Raw genomic sequence first — 23,662 nt, 5'->3', positions numbered from 1 at the left:
AAACATAAGATCTTTGTTCACCTTATTTTTGCATACTTGTCTCAATTCTGAATTTTTAAGGTCATCTGAGTTTTTTCTTTAATGTCAACCAATAGTAGAGCAAACACATCTATTAGTTCTTTATCATCTATGACAGCAGAGGGAAGATGTGACCTGCAAGAATTAATGGAAGGCATCTCAAAGCTCAGGAGAGCATCTTCCTTCCACAGTAGGATTACTGAAAAGCTGTTGTTTGAAAATACCTGCCCTAGTTATATTTATATTGTAATTATTGAGATCATCCCTACAACTGCACCTGATCTGTTCCCTTAAATGAAGAAGCTAAGGTTGTCATTGAGGTTGTCTTTAGATTAATGGAAGGTTCATATGTATTCAGCATACTGAGGAGCAAAATAAATACAGCACAAACCTGTAAAACTGGATCCTTGGATAACTTCTTGAGTGTCACAATCTGATGATTATTTGGGGAAGGAGAAATTCAATTCCATGAGATGAGGAAATATGAGGAAATCTTACAGATGGCTGTGAAGAACAGCAGATGGTTTATAAAGTCTGACCAATATAGAGTATAGCTACCTATTTTAAACAATTTGCTCTGTATTGATTTTTCCTTCTTATGAACATCACTGGCAGTGAAATAGACTCAACAGTGAGAGTGTATCAAAAGGAAATGTATTCAAGATACAGAAGAATGAAATAGGACCTAGAAGAAACTTCCTCAAAAGAAATGCTTTCCACAGGGCAATTGGACAGGGCTTGATGACCCACATTAGGGGCAAGAAGGAGTTGTATCCCATGCTATGATTATGCAGCAGTTTAAATAGGTGCAGTAGCTGTGCATGATTAGCTACAGCCAATTGAAAGGTTTTGGTGCACTGCATGTCTCAAAGTAGTAAAGGGAGATGTCCTTTCTGCAAATAGCAACAATGGAACAAGGTCTAATATTCCCTCTTTAAGGGAGCTATACAAATTCTCATCTTCATTTTGCCTATGCAATGCATATTCCTTATGCAGCTAGAACTTCACTGCCTGATTATGTTTTGTAGGTGGGAGGAAAATCATTTTAAAATAATGATTGGTGACTTACTGTTGTTCACTGTTGCAAGGACACAGACAGTATGTCCCTCTTCCTATCTGAGAGGCAAGTAATTGGGCTTACATCCTAGTTTCTTAGTTTTTCTGAAGGTAATGTGTTGAGGGGAAGGAGAGACTGTGAGCACACTGTCACAGGTGCTTACCACCTGGAATGCACGGTATTCTGGGTTACATGCATCTAGTGTGCTTCTAATCAGTGCTGTGTCAGAGGAAGCAGAGGAATGTAGTCTTTGCTTTTCACCATTCAGGACAGCTTCCAACATCCACCTTGATGACTTTGTCACCAGCTCTCTTGCTGTCCAGAAATTGATCTGTCTCACCATCTTTACCTAAGGCTAAAGGTAAACTGTGTAAACTAGTATCAAAACTAAGAAAGTATTTGGCCTTTTATACTAATGCCTTGCGTTTCTGTTTAGCATTCAGCAGTAGTTCATTGTCATTGGTCCTGTTCCAGTTCATTGTCTGTTTTGTTCATTGGTTTTAGCAGCTGATTTTTTCTGTTGGGTGCATCACCTATGCAAAGCTGCAGCATAGCTGCATCACAGTAAGGGTTGAGAAAAGCCTCTTCTGTAATGTATGGGCCTGTGGTAATTGCTAGACAAATTGTAATCCTATGCTCCAAATAACTTTTATTTTTTGCTGAAGAGTTACAAACAGATCATATTTTTGAGTCAGTGTAGTCCCCTGAGGTTTTTGTACTGGAATATGCAATATACTGGAACAGCACCAATGACGGATTCTAACCAATGACTGACCAGTGTCTTTCTCTCATACTACTGCTTATCTCTCACTTCCATGTGGGTGCAAGAAAGCTTTCTTACTGATACTTGATGAGTAGAATAGGGATTAAGACCTTCCGTGTTTTATCTGCTGTCTTCCTAGGCTCCAGTAGTCAGTGCTGACAACTCACAATTTTACTAGAAATCTTCTGATGTATATTATTTCATATCTTGGCACTTGTGTTATGTTACTGTAGGTGAAATTCACCTCCAGCATTTTTAAAATAAGTTTCATGGTCATTGAGCAGATCCTGAAAGTATGATCCCTGAAGGCTTAGAAACCAGAAAGCAAGCATGAAGACCTTCAGATTTATTATTTCAAATATCTTGATCTTTATTCCATTTTTGTGGTACTGTGGATCTTGCCTTCTGATACTGGAATGCTTGAGGCAGACAGCACTAAGATTTCATTTACACACACTATGTAACATTGTTTGCGTAAGTATTTCTGAGCAACGAGGAGGGCCTATCCCAAAAGTAGGAGATTTGGGAGGATGGGAACATCACAAGTCTTTTCCTTCAGTGCTGTAGGGCCTTTCATGACTCTGAAAGTCATCAACAGTACAAATGAGAGTTTGTTTGCTTGCATTTTTTTTACAAGCAGGAAAAGTGCAAGTATCAAATTTATGGAAAAAGAGTACAGCGAAAATAAAATAGTCTGTTTCTAAAGCGTTTTATTCATTATGTATTTATTTTTATTCTGAAAAATCTGAGATTAGTTTACATAGCGTTTTGAAGCTGGGTACTTTCTGAGTGGGGCTCAAGTGCAGTACTCAGGTTGCATGTAGCGAGGCATACAAATGTCAGTTTTGCTAAAGCACGAAGAAGTCATATTTAGGAACTGATCTTTCTGAGGATAACTGAAAGAACTGAGCTCAGTCATCTGTTCAGTGGCCACCAGCCTTACCACAGAACATAATCATTCAGGAGATCAGTCTCATAACAGAACACATTTCTGTTATTTTTTTAAGAAGTTATTCTTTCAAGTCTTTTCATACAGCATATGTAAGAATACAAATAAACAAGACTCGGTGTAGGAATTGCTGTGATAGAACTTCAAATTGATTTTGAAACAAAGCTGCAAGTTAATGGTGCTTTTCTGAGGCCATGGAGATCCACAGATTAAATGAAAATATTTTGATAATTGGTTCAACATGTAATCAGAAATTTGGGCAGCATTTAGAAGATGAATTACTGAACCATTAGCAATCAAGGGATATGATTGAAGATCCATATTAATAAACATCTGTCACAGTGGCATAGCAGATGTATTAGGTGCATTTATAGCATAAAATATAAATTTTTGATGAGTACATTATTTTTTTACTGTAAAGTGTGTTACTTATATCTCCTGCCGTTTGTTTGATTTTGCAATAGTGAAAGTGCTATTTAAAAACAAAACAAAACAAAACACAACGTGAGAACAGTATTCAGATAAATTCCAGAATGTGATTATACTAATTGAGCTAATTCTGAAAGATGAATTCTCTTCAACTGCTGTTCTGCAGCCTATCATGGCTGGTTTATTTGTCAGCATTTTGATATTGATAATCCTGATTCTGCTACTTCTCCAGGCTCAACAAGTGATGTTGGTTTTATAATGTGCATCATGTAGACTGCACTACCTCGTGCCTGTCTTTTCTAAATGTTGAAGTCTGAGCCAGGCAAAAACTGCCACTGTGTTCTGAAGATGAAAATTATAAAACTGATAAATGCATTTGTAAGACACAGTAGTCTGCTACCGGAAAACCAACTCAGTAACTCCGAACAGTTCTTTAAGTACTATTTCTGTGTCCAGAATATCATTCAACTTAAAATCCATTCATCATATTTTCAAAAACTGTGATCTTTGCAAAACAGTATATGAGCAGTCTGAAAGAACAATCTGGCATGATTTTTATATGCCATTAAATCTCTGTAAACAAAAATGTAACCAGGTTGATAGCTCAACTGAATTTTTGAGTCAGGCTTTGACTCAGTTATTTCATATTTTCATTTATTTTTGGTGGGGATTTCTCCTACCTTTGTTGTGGTACTCTGGGTAGTTAAATTAATAATTGTACCTCCTGAGAGTGGTCTTTTTTATTTTTGTACTCGCTCTAAAGGCTATTAGCAATAGCGAGTGGGTAGGAGTGTTAAAAAACATCATTATTAGTAGCACATGATAATGCTGGAAGTAGGATAGCATAAGTAAATTCTGAAAATGATATTACTGTTGATGAGCAAGATGTTCTGGGCAGGAAAAGGCATTCTGAAAGATTAATTTTGGAATCAGCGTTTCTATGGAACAATAAAGCCTGCAAGAAAGAGTATTATAATAGGAAGTATTGGAAGGAGTCAGTCGTTGAAAGAATTTGAAGAAAGGTACAGGGTTTTGTGAAGGTTAGCTCTGTGGACTAAAACAATACCAAAAGTAAGACCTGGCATACTTCCTAGCCGATGATATTGCTATGATTAGTTTTGTCAGTTCTCCCAGTTTTCTTTTGCATCTAGTAATGAGTTTTTCCCTAAAGTATCTACTTCTGAAGACCTCTGAGTAGATGAGCTGCTGAGATCACTGATTCACATCCAAAGATTTTTTTTTTCTTTCTGTTGTCATCTCTTTCCTTTACCCTTATTGTAGAGGTGCCTAAAATTACTAAAGTCGTGGTACTGAGTTGGAGTGCATTGCTGGCCAGTCACTGTGGCTGTTTATGCTAAGACAACCCTTGTTTTGAATTGCACAGAGCCTTCAGCTTTTATTTAAAAATAAAATGATTTGGGCTTCAGTGGTTATAAATGAAATGCTTGAAGACCTGACCAGTGTGCAGTCTTGAGTTCTAGAAGTAAACAAAGCTCAAAATGCTTTAGTACATTTTGTATATACTTTTCATTTTTACTCTGGATGGTGTTTATGAAGAAATTAAGAAATGGCTTTAAACTGGAAGAGGGTAGATTTAGACTAGATTTTAGGAAGAAATTCTTTACTGTGAGGGTGGTGAGACGCTGGAACAGGTTGCCCCAGAGGGGTTGTGGTTGCCCGCACCCTTAAGGCATTCAAGGCCAGGCTGGATGGAGCTTTGAGCAACTTGGTCTATAGGGAGGTGTCCCTACCTATAGCAGGGGGTTGGAACTATATGATCTTAAAGGTCCCTTCCAGCCCAAGCCATTCAATGATTCTAACATGTAGACAGGGGGAATGAGAATATTTGAGGTAAAAAGTTTTAGGAAGTTAAACTGTAATGCTCTTGATATAGCTTTTAGCTTAATCTTATTAAAAGATCTCTTGACAGCTGTGTTCACACATGCATAGGCTGCACAATAGAGTACAACTTTCTATCTTTATGTAGTATCTCATGCCTGTTCAGCAGGAAACATGTGAGTTGTGAGTCTTGGGACTTGGTAAAGGTATTTCATTGTCTTCAATACCCATTAAGGAGTCACACTTTCCAAATACCTGAATGCCCCCAAGTAAAACTGTATGTAAACAGCAGTAGTCTCCAGTGCTTATGGTATATTCAGGAAATACCTATTGTATATAATCAATGGTATGTGGATGACTATATGTAGCAACAGATGCAGAATCAATAAAATGCCTAGTCAGTTACGAAGCTCTAGGAAAATTCTGAGGGGAATTGCTGGTTGCAAGATAATATATTTTTTTTACCAGCTAGAATACAAAGGAAACATTCTCCAGCCCTTGATCCTTGTCCTGATTCCTGTTTCATAGCTTGAGAAACTCTGTCCAAGTGATTTTATTCCAGCAGTTTGCATTTTTAATTGAAAGATGAGAGAAGAGCTGTTTTGTCTTTGTGAACTTACCTGATCAACACAAAACTATTTATTTATTTATTTTATGTTAGTGTATTTTCTATCTCCAGGTATGATTATACCTACTTGAAGCTCCAGGGAGAAATACCCTCCTGCTCATTCATACATGCCATCCATTCGGCAAAGATTCTACTATGCACTCTATTATTAAGAGACTTAAAATGTTAAGAAAACATGATAGTTCTACTTCACAGAATGTGATAGTAAATTCATTTAAATGCCTGATGGTCCAGGAAGTTTTATGCACCCAGAGGCAGTAGATGGGTTTGGATTAATGGAGTGGCTGAAAACAAGGTGATGAGCTGAATTTCTTCATGAGGGATTCCATGAAGTGGTGCAGAGGATTTCTTTTACGGTGTTGTTAAGACTTCCCCAAGCAGCTCTTGTGTGTTGCTGAACAGCCATGTAGGAGAATCTGGCCTGTCCAGACTCCTCAGGCAGCTCCTGCTGTAAGACTGATGAAACAGTACACAGATACACAGAAGGCAGCTGTAAATTACCACAGGACCTGCTCCTGCAGATGCAGAAATGGTGACTGAGGACAGTCTTTGTACCTCGTACAGAGGATGCATGCAGTTTGGCTAATTAATGGTAGTTGAATATGCAGAATGGTTGTGTAGGACCACAGGCAAGCCAAGGGAGAGAGAGCTGCCTTCTAACTGTGCTGCAGAAATGGTGGTACAGCTGGAAGTAAGGTTTTGGTTATGTAACCTCCTTTCCTCCTGGAAACCACGTGGTAAGTGCAACTTCCCAGCAGCAGTCCCAGCTCTGACTGTTTAACATGATGTTATGACATGGAATGCCTATGGAAAACCATAACATGTTTGCTTCAACACTCTGCTTTTGGGCTTCAGTACAGCACCATAAAATCAAAAGGTAAGGTTTGCACTTAATTTTTTTTTTTTTTTTTTTTAAGTACACAATTGAACAAGGGAAATAAATGCACATAACAAATTACAGCACTGTAGACTTAAAACAGCCATTTTGAATTTTCTGATTGACTTTTAACCTCTACCTGCTGGGATTACCTTGAGTTTTATTGGTATAACCTTCCTGCAGTACACATAACAAAATAGTCTGGAAGAAAAAGGTTAAGAAAAAACAAACTTAGGTTACAACAGATTATTTTCAGAATAATTAGTTTGCTTTCTCCACCAGAGAACTGGGAAGATAAACTTTGAAGAATAAAATGAATGTTTGTTTCCTTTTTCAAAACTTATAGCATAGCAAGGGGATTTTAATAGGCAGAATTGACTTGTTTAATTGGCAGTGGTTACATGTCTGCACTACAGTAGCACTTACATTCATATTTTCACTCATTAATAACCTTCAGATGCTTTTTTTTCTGCTTCTGGGCTGCAACACTTGCTTTTTCTCGACCACGTTATAACTCTTCTTGAAAATTCAACACATGGCTCACAAGAGTGGGAAGCAGATGGGCCACTCTGCAGTGGGAGCCCTTAGAGAGAGCTCTGACTTTCTGACTCAGCCATAATTCACCTCTGTGCTTTCAGATGCTACAGACCTAGAAGTGGCAGCACTGTTATGTCTGAAACATACTCCACATAGCCAACACCTCCATGTTTACTCTTTCAGCTCTTACGGGAGACAACCCTAAGTACCTCTTATGCAGACAAGTTCTCGGTACCCACAGAAGTGTCATGGGCAGTGTATCTAGAGCTCCTGTAAAGGATGAGATTCGAAATCTCATTTTGCATGTGCGTGGTTTGCACAGTACAGGTCAGACTGCAAAGAAACTGTGTTATTTAAATGTGCGCTTAGATTTTTAAATGTTGTCTGTTCAAAACCAAGCACTTCCCACTTAAAGGCTTGGATTAAAAAAATAAATACATAAAGGACTAAAGCACAGAACCCTCCATCCTGTTGGATAGCTTCTTGTATTAACATATATGTGTCTCGCTCCAATTTATAGGAGGGAGATGAGGTTCTTTAATATCTGTATACCCGGTGTGAGATTAAGAAACAACGGTTCATATGTTGTTGCATCCAGTTTATTACTAAGACCTAATCAGGGAGACGGGGAAGGGAAGGAGGGCGATAGAAAAGATGGAAAAGAAGCAGGAGTTGCATAAAGCGGGGACAGTCACCAGCAGGATCCAGCAGCGGTCCTGTTGCACGGCGTTTGAAGGTCCCAGGCAGAACGCAGCAGAAGACGGGGAGCAGCAGCGTGGCCGGCCTTGAGCAGCAGGCAGGTAGACGAAGAAGTCGAGGAGCCAATTCTTGAAGCAGCAACAGCGGTCAGGCAGCAGGCTCAGGAGAGTTCGACAGTATGCAGGAATCACCTCAATCTTCCGGAATCCCTCTGTTCTTCTTCATGAGGAATCTCTTGTCAGAAAAACCTTGTTCTTCGTGAGGAATCTGCTGTCAGAAACCTTCCGTTCTACATGAGGAATCTGTTGTCAGAAACCCTGTGTTCGTCATGAGGAATCTGTTGTCAGAAACCTAACCTCATGGTTTTCAGTTCCTCTTTTATCCTCCTTGTTCTCCTGCCTACGTGACAAGGATGGGCCTCGAGCAAGAGTCATTGAGCACCCTCTAAGATGGCCCATCATCCTGAGATAAGTCCACACAAAGGAGCACTTCACAGCTATTTAGCTGCAGTTCATCTCGCTCTCGTCGCCCCTGGCCTTGTCCATCTATGTTCCCCCAGACAAAGGATTTCACAACCTTTGCCTAGGGCTTGCCTGGACTTGTCCATCTGTCTCCTTAAGACAAAGGTTTTCACGGTCCTTGCTCGGGACTTGTCTGGACTTGAACAAGTCCATCTGTGTCCCCAGCAAGCTTTGAGACACAGAAGTTAACAGAATAATCTCTTACAATATGTTAAAACCTCTGGATAATTTCTGTTTGTGATAGGGAAAATAGTAGAGTGAAGAAGCAAATAACCAACCTTCTCTGTAGTCAGAAATGTTAATGGATGATTAAAATGATAGACATCCAAATTAAAGCCCATAACTGTTTAGAAGATCTGCTGATCTTAGAAACTGAAAACCAAAATAGTAGTGAGAAGAAAAGCATTCTTACCTCATCACAAATATGCTTGTTCAAAATATCGGAACACACGTGTGATGGTGTGGTACTGTCCTACATTGTACTGATAAAATTTTTGTGTATGGATGTGATGAAAGGGAGATGTGCGAAGCTATTTCTCATGGCATGTGGAAAAGGTGACTGTTGGATAACTAACTGGGGAAACCCTCTTCAACATATGTAAAACTTTCATCGGTAACTAGACAAAGTGCAGTTAATAGAGCTTCATGTATGATATCTGCTCAGTAATTACATCTTCATATTTATTCAGATGGGCTATATACACCATGCAACCCATTGCTTTTGTTACAATCTTACCTATTTTTAATAAATTAATATAGGAAGACAGTTGTGATCAAAGATGAAAAGGACTTTACAATGCTTCTCAAACCTAGTTGTTGCTATATTATTATTTTATTGGGGGATTTTAAAGAGTACTTAAACGTGTTTTATGTATCTGTATTTATTTTGTATTTTTGAATATATATGGAATACACACACGTATATAGAATGGTTGCATGGTATAGCTCCTCTGAACAAATGTGAAGATATTAATAAAATATCCCATCTATGTTTTAATATTACCAGACTTTTGTCACAACAGTAACACAAGTGCATGTTTTTTTGTTATGCAGTGACAGTATTCCCCAGGGTCAGAACAGGCATGCTTCAGGAAAAGTATGAAGAGTGAGGTACAGACACTCTCAGGGGTGTGACTATTAGCTCTTCCAGATGCTAGCCAGGCATGATGCCACTTGAAAGCAGCCAAAGAGAAGGGAGAGGCAGAGTGATGGCGGTCTGCCATCAGAGAGCCTCAGTGGCTCTGGTGGCCCACAGATGAGAATCTGTGTTGCACAGGCATGGTACTCAAAAACTAGAATGCACCGGAGAGTTTTCATGATGTTCCATGAAATTATCACAAGACTCATTTTTTTTTCAGAGACTAAAATAAGTGACAGTGATATTGGTGAAATGAAATGAATTTTAGACGTTGCTCTCATCACTGAATTTGTCAAAATCTCTATACTGGTGTAAAGGATTTAATTACTACTATGTCTTCTCATGCCGGCATTTATTTCCAATGTTATTTTAGCCACAGTTGCATTATTATTTTTCTGCATAAGTCTGAGAAAGCAGAGAAGTAACAGTCGGCCTTCTGTCCATTTAACTCGAAGGGAATGTTTGGATTCTTGAGCTGTTCCTATGTTCAAGGTCTTCCACTTCATTTGTCATAAATATTTCTTAAACGCTAGTGCTATTGAATTCAGAAGCCTCATCTACCTTAAGTTCATCCAGGAATTGGGTCACTGGTTATGCTTCCTGGAACAGGAGGTGGCTGCTTTGATGGAACAGATTCCTCTGACAGAAGATGTGCATCTTACATTAAATGTCATGGTTTACTGACAGACTGTGTATAACCATATGAGTAAGTACCATATAATCCTGTTGTGCCCTACAGTTGAAGGAATTCCCATGTCAAGGTTTTTCACAGAGCCTCACTTCACTGTAAAAAGACACTTTAGGAAGGAAACCCAAACCTAATCCACTAGTCTGGTCTTCTCTTTTCTAAATTAAATCATTCCAGGAATGTTGTGGTTTTTTGTCACTTACCTACAGATAACTCATTACTGTACAAAGAGAAGTGTTGCCTTTCCTCTGTGCATACCATTTTGCCATTGCTTTTTCTTCTGCAGCATTCTAGTGCCAATTCTTGATGCTTCTGTGATCAGTTGGAACTGGAAATTATTTCTTATTGTAACACTGCATAGGGACTGACACCTCACTTTTGTATCTGTTCATTTAATTATTCTATGTGAATGGACAGGTTCTCTTTTTTGTAATTATAGCTATATTTTCTTCCATACTTGAGATAATTGCAAGTCTGGCCTCCCAGTCTATTTATATCCCCTTCCATATGACTGTCAAGTGCATTTGCTGAGGTGAGTACAGTGAGTAACAGTAAGCCGTTCAGCTTTGCTTGGACGCAGAACATTGTGATGGTGAAGCCTTTGAATATGAAGTTAGAATGCAAGTTAAAGCTAAGAATTAAGGGAATATTTTTGATAATTACTTTCCAGAGTGAAATTGCAGAGTAAAGAAAAAAAAAAAAAATGCCTGATAGTGATGCCTGTTAGTCATTGGAGTTAAGTTTAGACAGTGCACAGGCATAAATGAAGTGACTGCAGACATACTGTTCATCGCGGCTTGGGGCAAGAGTGATTAGATTGTGTGACTTAGGTCTTTCAGTATTTTCTTTGGTGTTACATCTGTTACCAGATTCTAAGCTTTTTCTTGTGTTTATACTTTTCAAGAGAAGTTTCTGTGAAGCTTTTTCTCTTCCATGACTTCGCTGAGATGCTCTCAACTGATTTCATTTGTACAGACATCAATTAAACTCCTAGTTAGACACAGCTAGACTTCACACTGTAATTATTTATGGGCTACTCCCAGTCTTCTCATTGGATAGAACAATTGATTTAAATGATCTAATAATAATCCATCACTACCCTGGGGGCATGTAATTGCTCATAAATACAGTACTTTGTGTCTCATCTTTGTTTTCAGAGCCCTGTTATAAACTTATCTAATACAGCTTCAGTGCTTGTAAATAGTAATATGTGTGGAAATAAATAGATCTTCCAAACAATAAATCAAGTAATGGCATTCAGAGTGCAGTGTAGGCTCTGAACCCAATTGAAAAAAAAAAAGGGAAAGACAGGCCAATTTAAAAAAAATAAAATTAATGAGCACCACAACCAAGAAATTAGAATTTCTCTCATAGAAGAGAGAAAAAAGATGGAAAACTTTGTAAAGGAGAAAATTTATACTGCTGCTGACCTGCAAATGGTTTATCGTATTGTCTTACTGCAGCTCCCTTGGGAAGAATTTTTTTTCATTTTCTCATTGCAATACTTGGAACAGCCACAGGACCCATAGCAGGATCAGCTACAGGGTTCATCATGAGGGCTGGAGACACAGCAGGGTCTCACGTAATGCTTGGAGCAGCTGCAGGACCTATTGCAGGAACTGGAGCTGCTGCTGCAGGACCTGTTAATGAAGTTGGAAGGTCCCTTGCATTGTCATCAGAGAGGTATTTATTTTTCTTTTCCTTGAGGATGCTGGTTAGTGTTGAACAGTGCTTGGTAGGCATAGGTCAAGCCCCAGCATGCTGCAGTGATGTGTGCCTCCTTAGGATTGCTAGGCAACTGCAGATCTTTTCCAAATATTGTACTAGATCTTCAGAGTTCTGCAGTTATTCAGAGGTGAAGTTCCAAAGCACTGGGGGTGCCCACTGCTCCAGCCATCTGCCCACACCATCCCACAATCCCTGTCATCCAGAAGTGTCCTGTCTTGGGGCAGATCTCTGGGTGATATTCTTAAATAATTGTTAAATATTAAACTTAGCCTGAATAACATTCACAATGCATAGCAATAGGAGCATGCTGGTTTGAAATCCCACAGATATTCAGAATTTTCAGGAGCTACTCTGTCTCCTGAGCTCTTGGGAATGAAGGAAAAGTGAAAGGGAAGCTGAGAAACTGCTGGAAGGCGTCCATCCACCTCTATATCCTCCGTAGCCAGATTCCCCAATGAGACAAATCGAAGAGTGTAATTAGTAAAAATATCAATAATACAGTTTCTGTAGCCTAAAGATGACTGCAATGCTGAATGCACACTAAACATTACTTTAACATTGGCTCCGTACAGCACTACTTAGCAGTATCTACCAAAATATAGCATCATACCTGTCACTCCAAAGAAAATCATTCCATCCAGCTGAAACTAAGACAGTTGTGTGGGGAGGATATATTTTTCCTCTCTCTAAGAATCTCCTGAGGACGAATGTACTAAGCTAATGATCTTAAGCTTCTGCATGGAGGTCTATATTGTCTACACTAACTCAGTTTTAGCAACTAGACTAGAACCATAATACTCTCACAGATTAGGCAGGGATACTTCTGCACCTAGTGGAGGATAGTCCTGAACTACATTTGTAGAAGGGAAAGACCATTGATGCAATGGCTCTAAAAGGGAACCAAGTGAAGTATCAGCAAAAAAATTCTGGCAAGTTATATGGATGATGGTGAAACAGACTCCCAAAGCAAGGTGTATTTTCGTACTTCAAATTTGACACACAAAATGCAAGAAAATCTAAAACTGGTAGGAAGCTGTCTACTGACTAGGAAAGAAAAAACGAAGGGCTTTCATAGATTTCTTTTTCATCTCTTTAGCATCTGGAGCCAGGTAGTTAATCCAAGCAAAAAAATCAGTTATCAGTGTTACTTACTCCGCACTCTCCTCTCCGTGGTTCTTTAGTTGTAGATAATAGTCACTTTTTGTACAGTTTCACTGTTAAGTCTGGATTTTTACTTTACAGGATTTCTTTATATAGGTTCAGTATGCAGTGTAAGTATTCCTCTGTACTACTAAAGAGTAAAAGGTAAAAGCAACAATGAAAATTGCCTCAATGGGTTTTCCATGTCAAGAAAATACCTTTCTGTAGCAAAATAATATGCAAGATATCCAGTTCTGTGTTTTTGTATTTTTTTTTCCAGGTGTAGGCTTCAACAGTTGAGAATAAGGAACTATAATTTGTAAAGCATGCTTTTTTCCCCCAAGGATCAAAGAATAGTTTTTTGGAAAACACTGTATTTAAGTAAGAGTTTAACAATTATTAGCCATGCTGGTGTTGCCATCGTTGTCTTTTTTACTGATTTTTTTTTTTTTTTTTTTTTTCTTACTGAATGTGTAACCACATACAAAATGTTTTAGGGCAAATGAGTTTGTTTTTTGTTTGTTTTTGTTATTTTAAACTACAAATCTGTAACAAAAGCTGAAATGCAGAGCTGAATTTAGCACGGGTGCGTACTTCATAAGTGTGAGGTAAAATAAATGTTGCTTTTTAGTTTAGCTGAAGTATTTCAGTGTTGAAGAAGCCTGAAGGGGGCTTCTTGAAAAAATTGTTCAGAGGAATTTTACGGTTATGCTGAATTGTTCTGAAAACTATGTAGCATTTTCAGATATGGCATATCCAAGTTTTGAGTGGTATTTGTTAATTTTCATTGCATTCCTGTTCATAATTCCTTTATGCTTGCATACACCAATTTCATAAAATAACCTGAGTTTTCTGGCCAGACATCCACAATGAGTCTCAGAATTCATCACTCTGATAAACTTTCTTTTTTGTAATAACTGGAAAATACTTTACTAGGTAATACCTAGCAGAAAACTGCTGGAAGGGAAAGGAACATAAATGTTGTATAACTGCAGGATAATTAGAGCAAGCAGCACAAGCAGTCTCTGTACTAAGCCTTCACCTTTCCCATAGAATTATCTATATGTGACATATTGGAACTGGACTTAAAAATCCATGTTTTTAGGATTTAGCATGGATTACACTTGCAGGATGAAAATATGTGACATTTTTCTGGTACTTCTGCATCCAGTTGAAGCCAAGCAGTGCAAATCTGTGGGACATGAAAACAAAACACTTGGAAGCGGGGATTTAATTAATGTTGCTTCTGTACAGATCAGTGTTTTTTGGTTTTTTTTTTTAATTCAATTGAGTCCTTCTGTGCCTAATCTGCACATGATTGATTTATTCTCAGTTTCGAATAATGTAATAAAGTCTCTGTTTCATCTGAAGGGGTAGAGGACCATTGAAGAACACATCTGATGTAATTAATGCTGCAAAAATGATTTCAGAGTCAGGATCGAGGATGGATGTCCTGGCACGGTTGATTGCCAATCAGGTAGGTTATTTATGTAGCAATGCATTAACCTTTGTCACAACTTAACCTGTGCACAGAAGTTCCAACACCTGCGAAGGTCACACACAGAAATAGTTATGACATTTTTAGATCTGATTTTCCTTCTCCCCCCCACTTCCCCTGGAGAAGATGGATATCTGGATGATGATGGATATATAGACCATGTCATGTATAGGTGGATTCTCTTCCTCATACTATTTAAATACCTGTCTATATACATTTAGCAACATGTGCAAATATATATACACGTACACCTACTTATATACACTTGTATATCTATGAGTACGTTCAACTTCTGCTTTAAGCTGTGAATACAACATTATAGTTCCTTCTTCACTTTCTCAGTCAAATTACTCAGAAAAAAAAATGAGGCAAATCAGCTTAGACGTGGAAACTCACAAGTGGCATAGTATTTCCAAGCAATGTTAACAGGTGCTAGGTCTTGGGACCATGCTTATGTTAGTTTTCTTCTTTGTCTTCAAAATACTTGTTTTGCAGCATATTATATGTATTTTCCAGAATGTTTGCTTTCTGCTGAATCTAGGTTCTCCTTCTGACATCTTTTTCCTCCAGTACTGGCGTTTTCTTTGGGTTATTGATGTCAAATTGCTTTCAATCTAAACACCCTTCTCAATAGGTAGAATTCTGCCATCTGCATACCTGAAGTCTTGAGATGGTTTCTTACCACTGAAAAGAAATATCTATCATCATAAAATGAATAGTTCTACAGCTGTGAGAGTTACTTTGTTTCCAGTTAATTCTAAAAGCTTCTACTAGCTAAATAAGCTAAATAACAAAAACAACAACAACAAAAAGAAACTTAAAAAAACAAAGCAAAACACACACAACAAAACAAAACCCACTCCAAAACAGGAGCATGTAAATGCATAGGCATGGTCGTCTTCCTGGCTAGAGTGGCAGCATTGTAACTTAGTACATTAGTGCAAGCCACTCGTCTTATGTAGGTAAGGTCAGTAGGGCTTTACAGAACCAGGCCAGAGAAGAACAATCCAGTGAAATTTCAGTCTCCAAGTATTGAAGCCATTTATTTTCCTAGTCTTTGTGGCTGGCTTTTAGGTCCAGAGTGGCAGGATATATTTGATGTCTTCCACATCCTCACGTACTTTCTCTCTACCCCTCACTTTTGATTTTTCACTTGCTTAATATCTATGAAGCAGCAACAATCTGCGTTTTCTTTTTCTGTCACTCCTCTCTCTGAATTCCAGACAGAGATACCATAGAAGTTTGATAAGTGGTCTATACAGTTCTGATCTGAATTTGTGGAAAAAAAAAAAGGAAGGTTAAACATCCCCATTTCTGATCTTGACAAGTGTTCTTCCAGCATGTCTCTTTTCAAATGAACTGGATCCTTCATCAATTCCTTTCATCAATTAAAAATTAAAATTCAAAACTGTAACCATTACTGACGTATTGCAGAAAATTATGTGTTATCAAATCTAGAGATGTGTCACAACCTTTTACTCCTTTTTGAATAGAAAATTCAGTCTTTCTTACAGAAATATTAATTACCTAAAATTTTATTTTTGTATTGTTACAACAACACCAGACTAGAAATGTGAGAGTGAATTAGCCATGAATTATTAGTGCTGATAACCAGTGTGTTTCCTTAGTTGCTGGGAAACGTGACTACATTTTAATTAACTCTGTTACTAAATTCACTCAGATAATTTCTGTTGGTCCCAAGTAAGAGATTGCACATAGTTAATAAGTCTTGATTCACCTTACTTTTCTCACATGTACCTCAAATACAATAGTGAGTTTATATATAATGGTGAAAAAAACCACATGCGTGGACTTTTATGTTAAAACACAAACCTTACAGTTGGTATGATGTACAGTCATTGGTTTTCTCTTTTGAAGTAAATAATACAAATCCATTTTTACACACAATTCTAAGTTACACATAATTTGCTTTTTACTGAAAGAGAACACGTGGCATATTTACTGAAAAAATAGGTTAATGCCACTGGGAAAGCTGTTCACAAAACTTGATCAAAGCTCCTGTTCCAGCCTGGACACCAAATTCTTGAAGGATTCCTTCAGTTTGAACCAAATTAATTGAACAGCTATTAGGTAGTCAACAGAATGTAACATTTCTTTTCAAGAGAGCAGAGCAGAGGAAATATGGTAAAATAACAATTGTTAGTCTTCACAAATACCACGTAGATTGAAGAAAAGCACAGTGAGAAAAATACTCTGTATGGTAAAGGGTGGTTTTGCTTGGGAATAGAAATTGAAAGATTTCTAGTCACCAGAGAAATGAATCATATTATTCATCTGACAGTAGGAGTAAGAGCAAGATTCTACTTTTTACTAAGTCAGATGCCTATCTAGCTGTGGTTGTAGTTATATTCACTGCAGAAGTATCGAACTTACTGACAAAGACATCTGACTCAGTTTTATGTCTTTGAATCATGTTTAATGTTTAACTAATCTCTTATTTTACTGTATATGCTTATTTGCTTCTAATGCTTATGACATCTGCTGTTGAGCATACCCTGCATCACTTCAATTATTTGTTATCATTTCTAATATTGTCATTTACTTTCATCTTCACAGTCATCCCAGGACTCAAGTATTACTCTTGACTATGCCTTTGCTTTTATCAGGACCCTGGTAACATACGATGAACGTATTCAGTATTCAAAGAGACATGAGGAAGAAAAGCAAAACTTGCTTTTTTTTCTCTGTCAAGATTGAAACCTGGGAAAAAACCTGAAAAAGCAATCACTGCATAATGAAGAATCACTGCATCTCTTCAATAGAATACAACATAAAACATTTCCAAATGAACGATTCTTGTTCATGCTCCATGTAATTTCAGAGAATCACAATTGATAACTGTGGAATTAAATATTTTGTATAATTTTGTGTGAGGGAAAAAAAACAAAAACAACTGATATTCTATTTGCAGTATTTTATCAAATGATCAGCCACAACAGCATCTCTGTTATGTTGTTCTTCAATTCTGATTTTTGCAACATCTTCATGTATTGAAAAGAAAGGGATTCTATATGTTAGAATCAGCAGAATTCAGTCCATACTCACAGCACTTAAAGATGACTTGGAGTTAACAACTGCAAACATAATCACATTCAGCATCAACTTAGGCAAATTAATCACAAGTATATTGCTGATAAATTTAAATAGCATTATTTCAAATTCATTGTCAAATTTGTGACCTGAAATCCCAAAGATGAAGGTAGTACATTGTTTTTAGTGACATATGCTGTAGATTAAGGTCTTTACTACAAGACTTCTCAGTAATAATTGTTTCAGCAGCAGGAGGTGCTGGTACATTATGATCCCAGTAAGATAGGCACTTGGACTGGGAGGTATCATTTAAAATGCTGTTTATCAGAATTACTATGAGGAGGAAATCGAGTAAGTAATCCTATTCCTTTCAGATGGTAGAAACCCAGTGCAACATCAAATTGGCCTTAAATCTATGCAAGCAGTCTGGACAGATCCTGTCCATGCAAGAGATATCCCCAGTTTCCATCATTGGAGCTATTGACAGGATTTTCTAACAAGAAAAAAAAAAGAAAAACAACCCACTACTTTTCTGGTGTCAAACAAAAAGGATGGTATGTGCAGAGGCCTGGCCAGAGGCTCACCTTCTCTGTTTTGTGGATCTCTAACTCCTCAATGTGCAGTGGTCTTCTACTCAGCACATCAGTGCAACAAAACATAAATTACTTTAAAATTCTGGAAGTGTAGCAATCAATATGAAACATTTCTTCCTACAGAATCAGGTAATCTAATTAAGAAGTTGTTTTCAGGTACCTAGGAAAGTTGTCCTGAAATTTAAAAAAAAAAAAAATCACATTTTAGATGCTGATTGATGTACATAAGCTGATGATATGATAGATACTTTCAATCAGAGGGTGGTGATGCACTGGAACAGGTTGCCCAGAGAGGTTGTGGATGCCACATCCCTGGAGGCACTCAAGGTAAGGCTGGATGTAGCTCTGGGCAGCCTGGTCTAGTGGTTGGCAACCCTGCCCACAGCAGGGATCCTTTTCAACCCAGGCCTCTCTATGATTCTATAATATTTTAAATAGCTGATATGAAGCAAGCAGATGTGCCAAAATGATCATCTAACTACAGGAGCGGATCACCTAAAAACTTACAGCTAACAAATAGTTGCAATAAATCACAAATAAGCAATTATGTAGAGTAGTGGGTTTGTGTATGATCGTGCCCAGTATTGCTCACCATGAAGACAGATTCAGATTCTAGGGAAATTCTGCTGACTGTGTTAGCAAACGGGGTGAAATCAAAATAAAGTAGGAACAATTTTGTTTATTGTCAGAATTCTCATGGATGCCATTCTGATTCTTTTTTTACAGAAAGCTTTTGTTAACATTCCGCTAACTCCGATATATGCAGGATGCTCTGAAGTAATGCCTGCTGCTTATTTATGTGGAAGCTACAACACACATAAAAAGGATAATAGCAATAGTTGAGAGAGCAAATTGTCAGCTACAAAACACTATTTTTTGACCTTGTCCCCACCATTAGCTATGCATTTTAGTCAGCAATGAACCAGACCCTGCATGCGCTCACCAAAATCTGCACCAGTAGAGGTGATGCACCATTACCGTTGCCACTGCTGGAAATGTAGCTGTCACTGTGTTCACATCCATTGGCTGGTCTCCATATGATCACCAAGCATCAGTGTATATCAGTGGGTGCTGTTTTTTCCTACATGGAAGAATTCAGTGACCCCCCTTTGCTTCATATGCACTTGTATATCAGACACCATTTGGCAGACTGCCCCTCTGTTGCCGTTTATTGCACAGCAAAAAAATGTAATGGACTACTGGTGGGGTGGTTCAACCTCTACATACCTCTGATGTTGTGGGCCAACATAATAAAATGAAGACTTTTACTTTTGGGGCAGCCCCTGTATATCAAAAAGAAGCCCTCACTCTTTGCCAGGAATTCTAGCTAAGAACTTGTTTCTGTGCGCTAGGCATTGAACTGGTACTCATCAATGGGCTGTGGAATGATTAATCTCAGTATTTTTAAATTATTTTCTGTTTCAGCTGACTGTTTTGTCTCACTAGTAAGCAAGTGTTGTTTGTACCAGATGTTCCTGAGTAATACGCAGAGGGTTCCTTATGGAATACCCTCTTCACAGAGTACATTTCTTTCTAGCATCTGTTTGTGGTTGATTGGGATATGCTATAAGGTATGAGTCTTTAATTTGGCTTTATTGTACTTTATCTTACCTAAGGTAACATAAAATGTTATCTTTACTCCTAGAAATGCCTCCTTTCTCATAAAGTTTTATGGGTAAAGTACATAAAAATGGGTATAGTGTGTCAGACCAAAGGTTCCTTTAGGTAAATAGTGAACATGCACAGGACTCAGTAAGATAACAGCATGTATTTTATGATACTTCTTTACCTGCACCAGGTAAAGTAAGGCTTTGCTTTAATAAAGCTGTATTTCATTGAAGCTGTGGTTATCCTACAGGCTTATGAAATGTATTCATGCTTTTTTCCAGCAATGCCTTACACTTGCTTTTCTAAATGCTGCTGAGCGCTAGACCGGTATTTTGATAGAACTAGTTTAACCTCAGGGTCTCTGAGGAGGTTATGTTTTCCCTATCTTTGGTGCATACCATCTCTTTGGCATTCCTAAAATGTTACACATTTCTTCCCTAAGTGTATAAAAAGAAGATAGGAAATGTGCCTAACTTGCAAATGTTATGTAAGAGTATTATGTAAGAAATTGAAATAGTGTTGTTTCTGAGTTTCTATAATTGATGCTGTCACAACTTGAAGTGCATGAGATACTGTATTAGTACTCTGTCTTTCTATCTAGTGAGGTTTTCCAGTGGGGAGAAGTAAATCACAGAGTAATATAAAAGCAAGCACCTTATTCTAGGAAATAGACCTTTAGTATAGTTGTGATGCTTAAAGAGGTTACAGCTGCATTTGGCCAGAAGGACAGATTTTTTTGTTAATTACTGTAAGAAGTAAACAAGTATTCAAGTCTTCTCAACAGTCACTGAGATTTGAATACTGGTTACACTTTGAAAATGGTGCATGTTGAGAGGGTGTTGAGAAAGTCTGTTCTGTTTTTCTTTTAAACTATGGTGAAGTATAGAGAACACTTCAGTAGTGGATCTAGCTGAACACAAGGTAAGGACTGATATTTCATTCATAGTAATCAACAATTTTTCAGATTCATTTGCTATATTCTTTGCTGCCTCTTCTAAAAGACCAAAACATGAACTTTTTGATTTACTACTGCAGAGCCATGAAGAACCATCGCACTTGAAATAAACACATCCCATTTTGAACAACTACCAGGTTTCTTCAGCAAAGCCAGTTGTTTATGTGAAGTAGTTCTTGAATTAAGTACAATTATTGCTTTTTCAGGCTTTTAGCTCACTATAGGTTTATTTAAACCAGTACTTCCCCTCCAAGTATTTGTGGGAGCTCACAGAAGTGAAGGTGGAAAAGATGACATACATTTTTTTTTTAAGTACTGAAATCAGTGAATGAGCCGTAAGCTGTTGTTATTTTCCTGTTCCCATTGAAACAGCACATCTGACATTAAGCTGAATAAAATGGATATAAAATTAAAAAAAAAAAAAACAAAAAAACAGATTGATATTAGGAGATAAAGCATAACTTTTATAAATGTTAAAATTCTTCTTGCATTTGTGTTTACATTTGCTATTTAACTATTACTTCTAGATAACTTAGAAATAAAGCCTCTTAGGAATAGAAGAACAGTCATTCCGTACATTAAATAATTTGGTTAGCAGTGTTACTAAAGCAGTCCCTGCAGCGTAAAAGAAAAGAGTACAAGGATGTTTGTATGAGTGATTTAAATACTCCTCAGTTAAGTATTTAATATGATGTCTGAAATGAAATGCACATGCTTTACTATTCTTTTCTTAATCCTCAGTGTCCAGACCAGTCATGTAAACAGGATTTGTTGGCTTACCTAGAACAGATCAAGCTGTACTCCCATCAGCTCAAAATCTGCAGTCAAGTTAAAGCAGAAATCCAGAATCTAGGTGGAGAGCTCATCATGTCTGCTGTAAGTAGAAAAATGGCATGAATTACAGTCAATACAAACTAAAATATCTTCACTTGACACTGTCCTTTCCTGTGCTCATGATATGTTCTAGCACAGATCTGAATTTCTTTTGTTCTCTACCTTTTTCTTTAACACTTACTTTAGGCAGACTATAAGAAAGTGAAGCATGAATTGCAATTGCGGATGTTTTTCTTTTTAGATTCTTAAAAACAGCAGAAAATTTTTTTGCTGTTACTCCAGATTAGCTAGTTTTTTAAGAAACAATAGTCTTTTAATATATATCAGGTACACACAGCTGTATGGATGTATGCACAACAACTGATCCCCATAGTCGTACTTCCAGTTGAGAACAAAATGCTGAAGGCCAATGGTGTCCTGGCTTGTATCAGAAATAGCACGGGCAGCAGGAACAGGGAGGTGATCATCCCTCTGTACTCAGATCTGCTGAGGCTGCACTTAGAAAGCTGTGTTTTCCTTTGGGCCCCTCACTGGGAGAAAGACATGGAGGCCCTGGAGCGTGTCCATAGCAGGGTAACAAAGCTGGTGAGTGGTCTGAAGCACAGGCCGTATGAGGAGAGGCTGAAGAAGCTGGGATTGTTCAGCCTGGAGAAGAAGAGGCTCAGGGGAGACGTTATTGCTCTCTATAACTACCTGAAGGGAGGTTGTAGTGAGCTGAGGGTCAGCCTCTTCTCTTGTGTAACTAGTGATGGGACTAGAGGGAATGGCTTCAAGCTGCGCCAGGGGAGAGTGAGGCTGGACATTAGGAAGTACTACTTTTCTAAAAGAGTGGTCAGGCACTGGAGTGGGCTGCCCAGGAAGGTGGTGGTGTCACCAACCCTGGGGGTGTTCAAGGAAAGACTGGATGTTGTGTTCAGGGACATGGTTTAGTGAGAACTGTTGGTGATAAGTGGATGGTTGGACTGGATGATCGTGTGTTTTCCATCTTCGGTGATTCTGTGATACACAGAGTGGTAGAAAAAAGCAAGTACTTACGTTGCCTCCATCAGCCAATGAAAAACGGGATTCTCATGGCTTTGCCTGCTGATCTAGGAAGCAACAGCATAAAGACAGCAGAATTTTGTCTATTTTTCTTAAACAGCATCACAACTATTACGTTGAACTGCTAAGCCTACTAGCACGGCTAGGCAGCCCCCACATACATTTAAACTATTGTCATACAAAGATTACATAATTATTAAAACTGGAAATCCTTTCTAAAACTCTTGTGTGCTGCAGCAAGGCCATGCCAAATTTTAGATGTTTTCATAGATATGTGCAATTAGTCCTCTTAGCATTTTAACCTCCTGTGACAAAAGAATATGGCTTTGGTTTTTTCCTAGCATTTCTGGAGGAAGGTACAGTATTAACTAGAGATCTTTCTGTTCAGATTTAATTCCAAAAATGCAAATCCAATCGTTTCCTGAGTTATTGCTGTTTTTTGCCTTACATGCATTCCTGCGTATAAAGTGTTACAAAAACAACTGTACAGAGACAGTAACACATTCCCCTCACCTCATCAATTCACTCACAAATTCACTTGCCCTGGCTAAGGGGAGACCACCTTCGCTAACACATCAGTTTGCAAATCTGCATACCACAGAAGTGTTCAGAATGCTGCGTGATCAAACTGAAGATCATTCTACCGTTAAGGTCCTCAATTGCTGTTACAGAAGAGGGAAAAATGTTTCAAAACAGGACGCACAAAGTTGAAATAACACTTTCAATTATTTCCAAACTGTAATGAGCTTCATCAGTGGTATATGCACAAGTGCAGAATTTAATGAACAATTGCTGTGTGCACGTACACAAAGTATTTCTGTACACACCTTTACACATATAAATGCATGTGCAAGAAGTAGAAAGCACAACATCTCCCCTTTGAGAGATGCAAACTGATGCAAATTTTGCATGATTTTTTAATTGCTTTTCTTCCTTGCTTTGGCAAGAACATCATAAAATGGTGGGTTGCTCAGGTGGACGTTATTTTACAGCAATATTCCCTTGCATTTTGTGGCCATGTGGCATATGACAGCAGAGGGGCAGAATGACACAGTGGCATCTGCAGCAAAG

The 23,662-nt window shown here is 38.0% G+C and overlaps 1 protein-coding gene across 6 annotated transcripts in view; it reads left to right on the top strand.

Annotated features, from left to right (window-relative positions):
• CTNNA3 (catenin alpha 3) overlaps nucleotides 1-23,662 on the top strand; it is a 416,441-nt gene that overhangs the window by 388,309 nt on the left and 4,470 nt on the right. For 5 of the 6 annotated variants that reach the window (XM_048946506.1, XM_048946507.1, XM_048946505.1 and 2 more), the window contains 2 exons: nucleotides 14,383-14,488; nucleotides 21,458-21,592. In XM_048946506.1, coding sequence (XP_048802463.1) covers nucleotides 14,383-14,488; nucleotides 21,458-21,592 — 241 coding nt within the window. The remainder of the gene's footprint in view (nucleotides 1-14,382; nucleotides 14,489-21,457; nucleotides 21,593-23,662) is intronic. The other variant, XM_048946508.1, reaches the window with a different exon arrangement.

This window comes from Lagopus muta, chromosome 5 (genome assembly GCF_023343835.1).
Source record: "Lagopus muta isolate bLagMut1 chromosome 5, bLagMut1 primary, whole genome shotgun sequence".
NCBI classification, from domain to species: Eukaryota; Metazoa; Chordata; class Aves; order Galliformes; family Phasianidae; genus Lagopus; species Lagopus muta.
The sequence above is the reverse complement of the archived record's forward strand: the minus strand, read 5'-3'. Positions and strand labels throughout refer to the sequence as shown.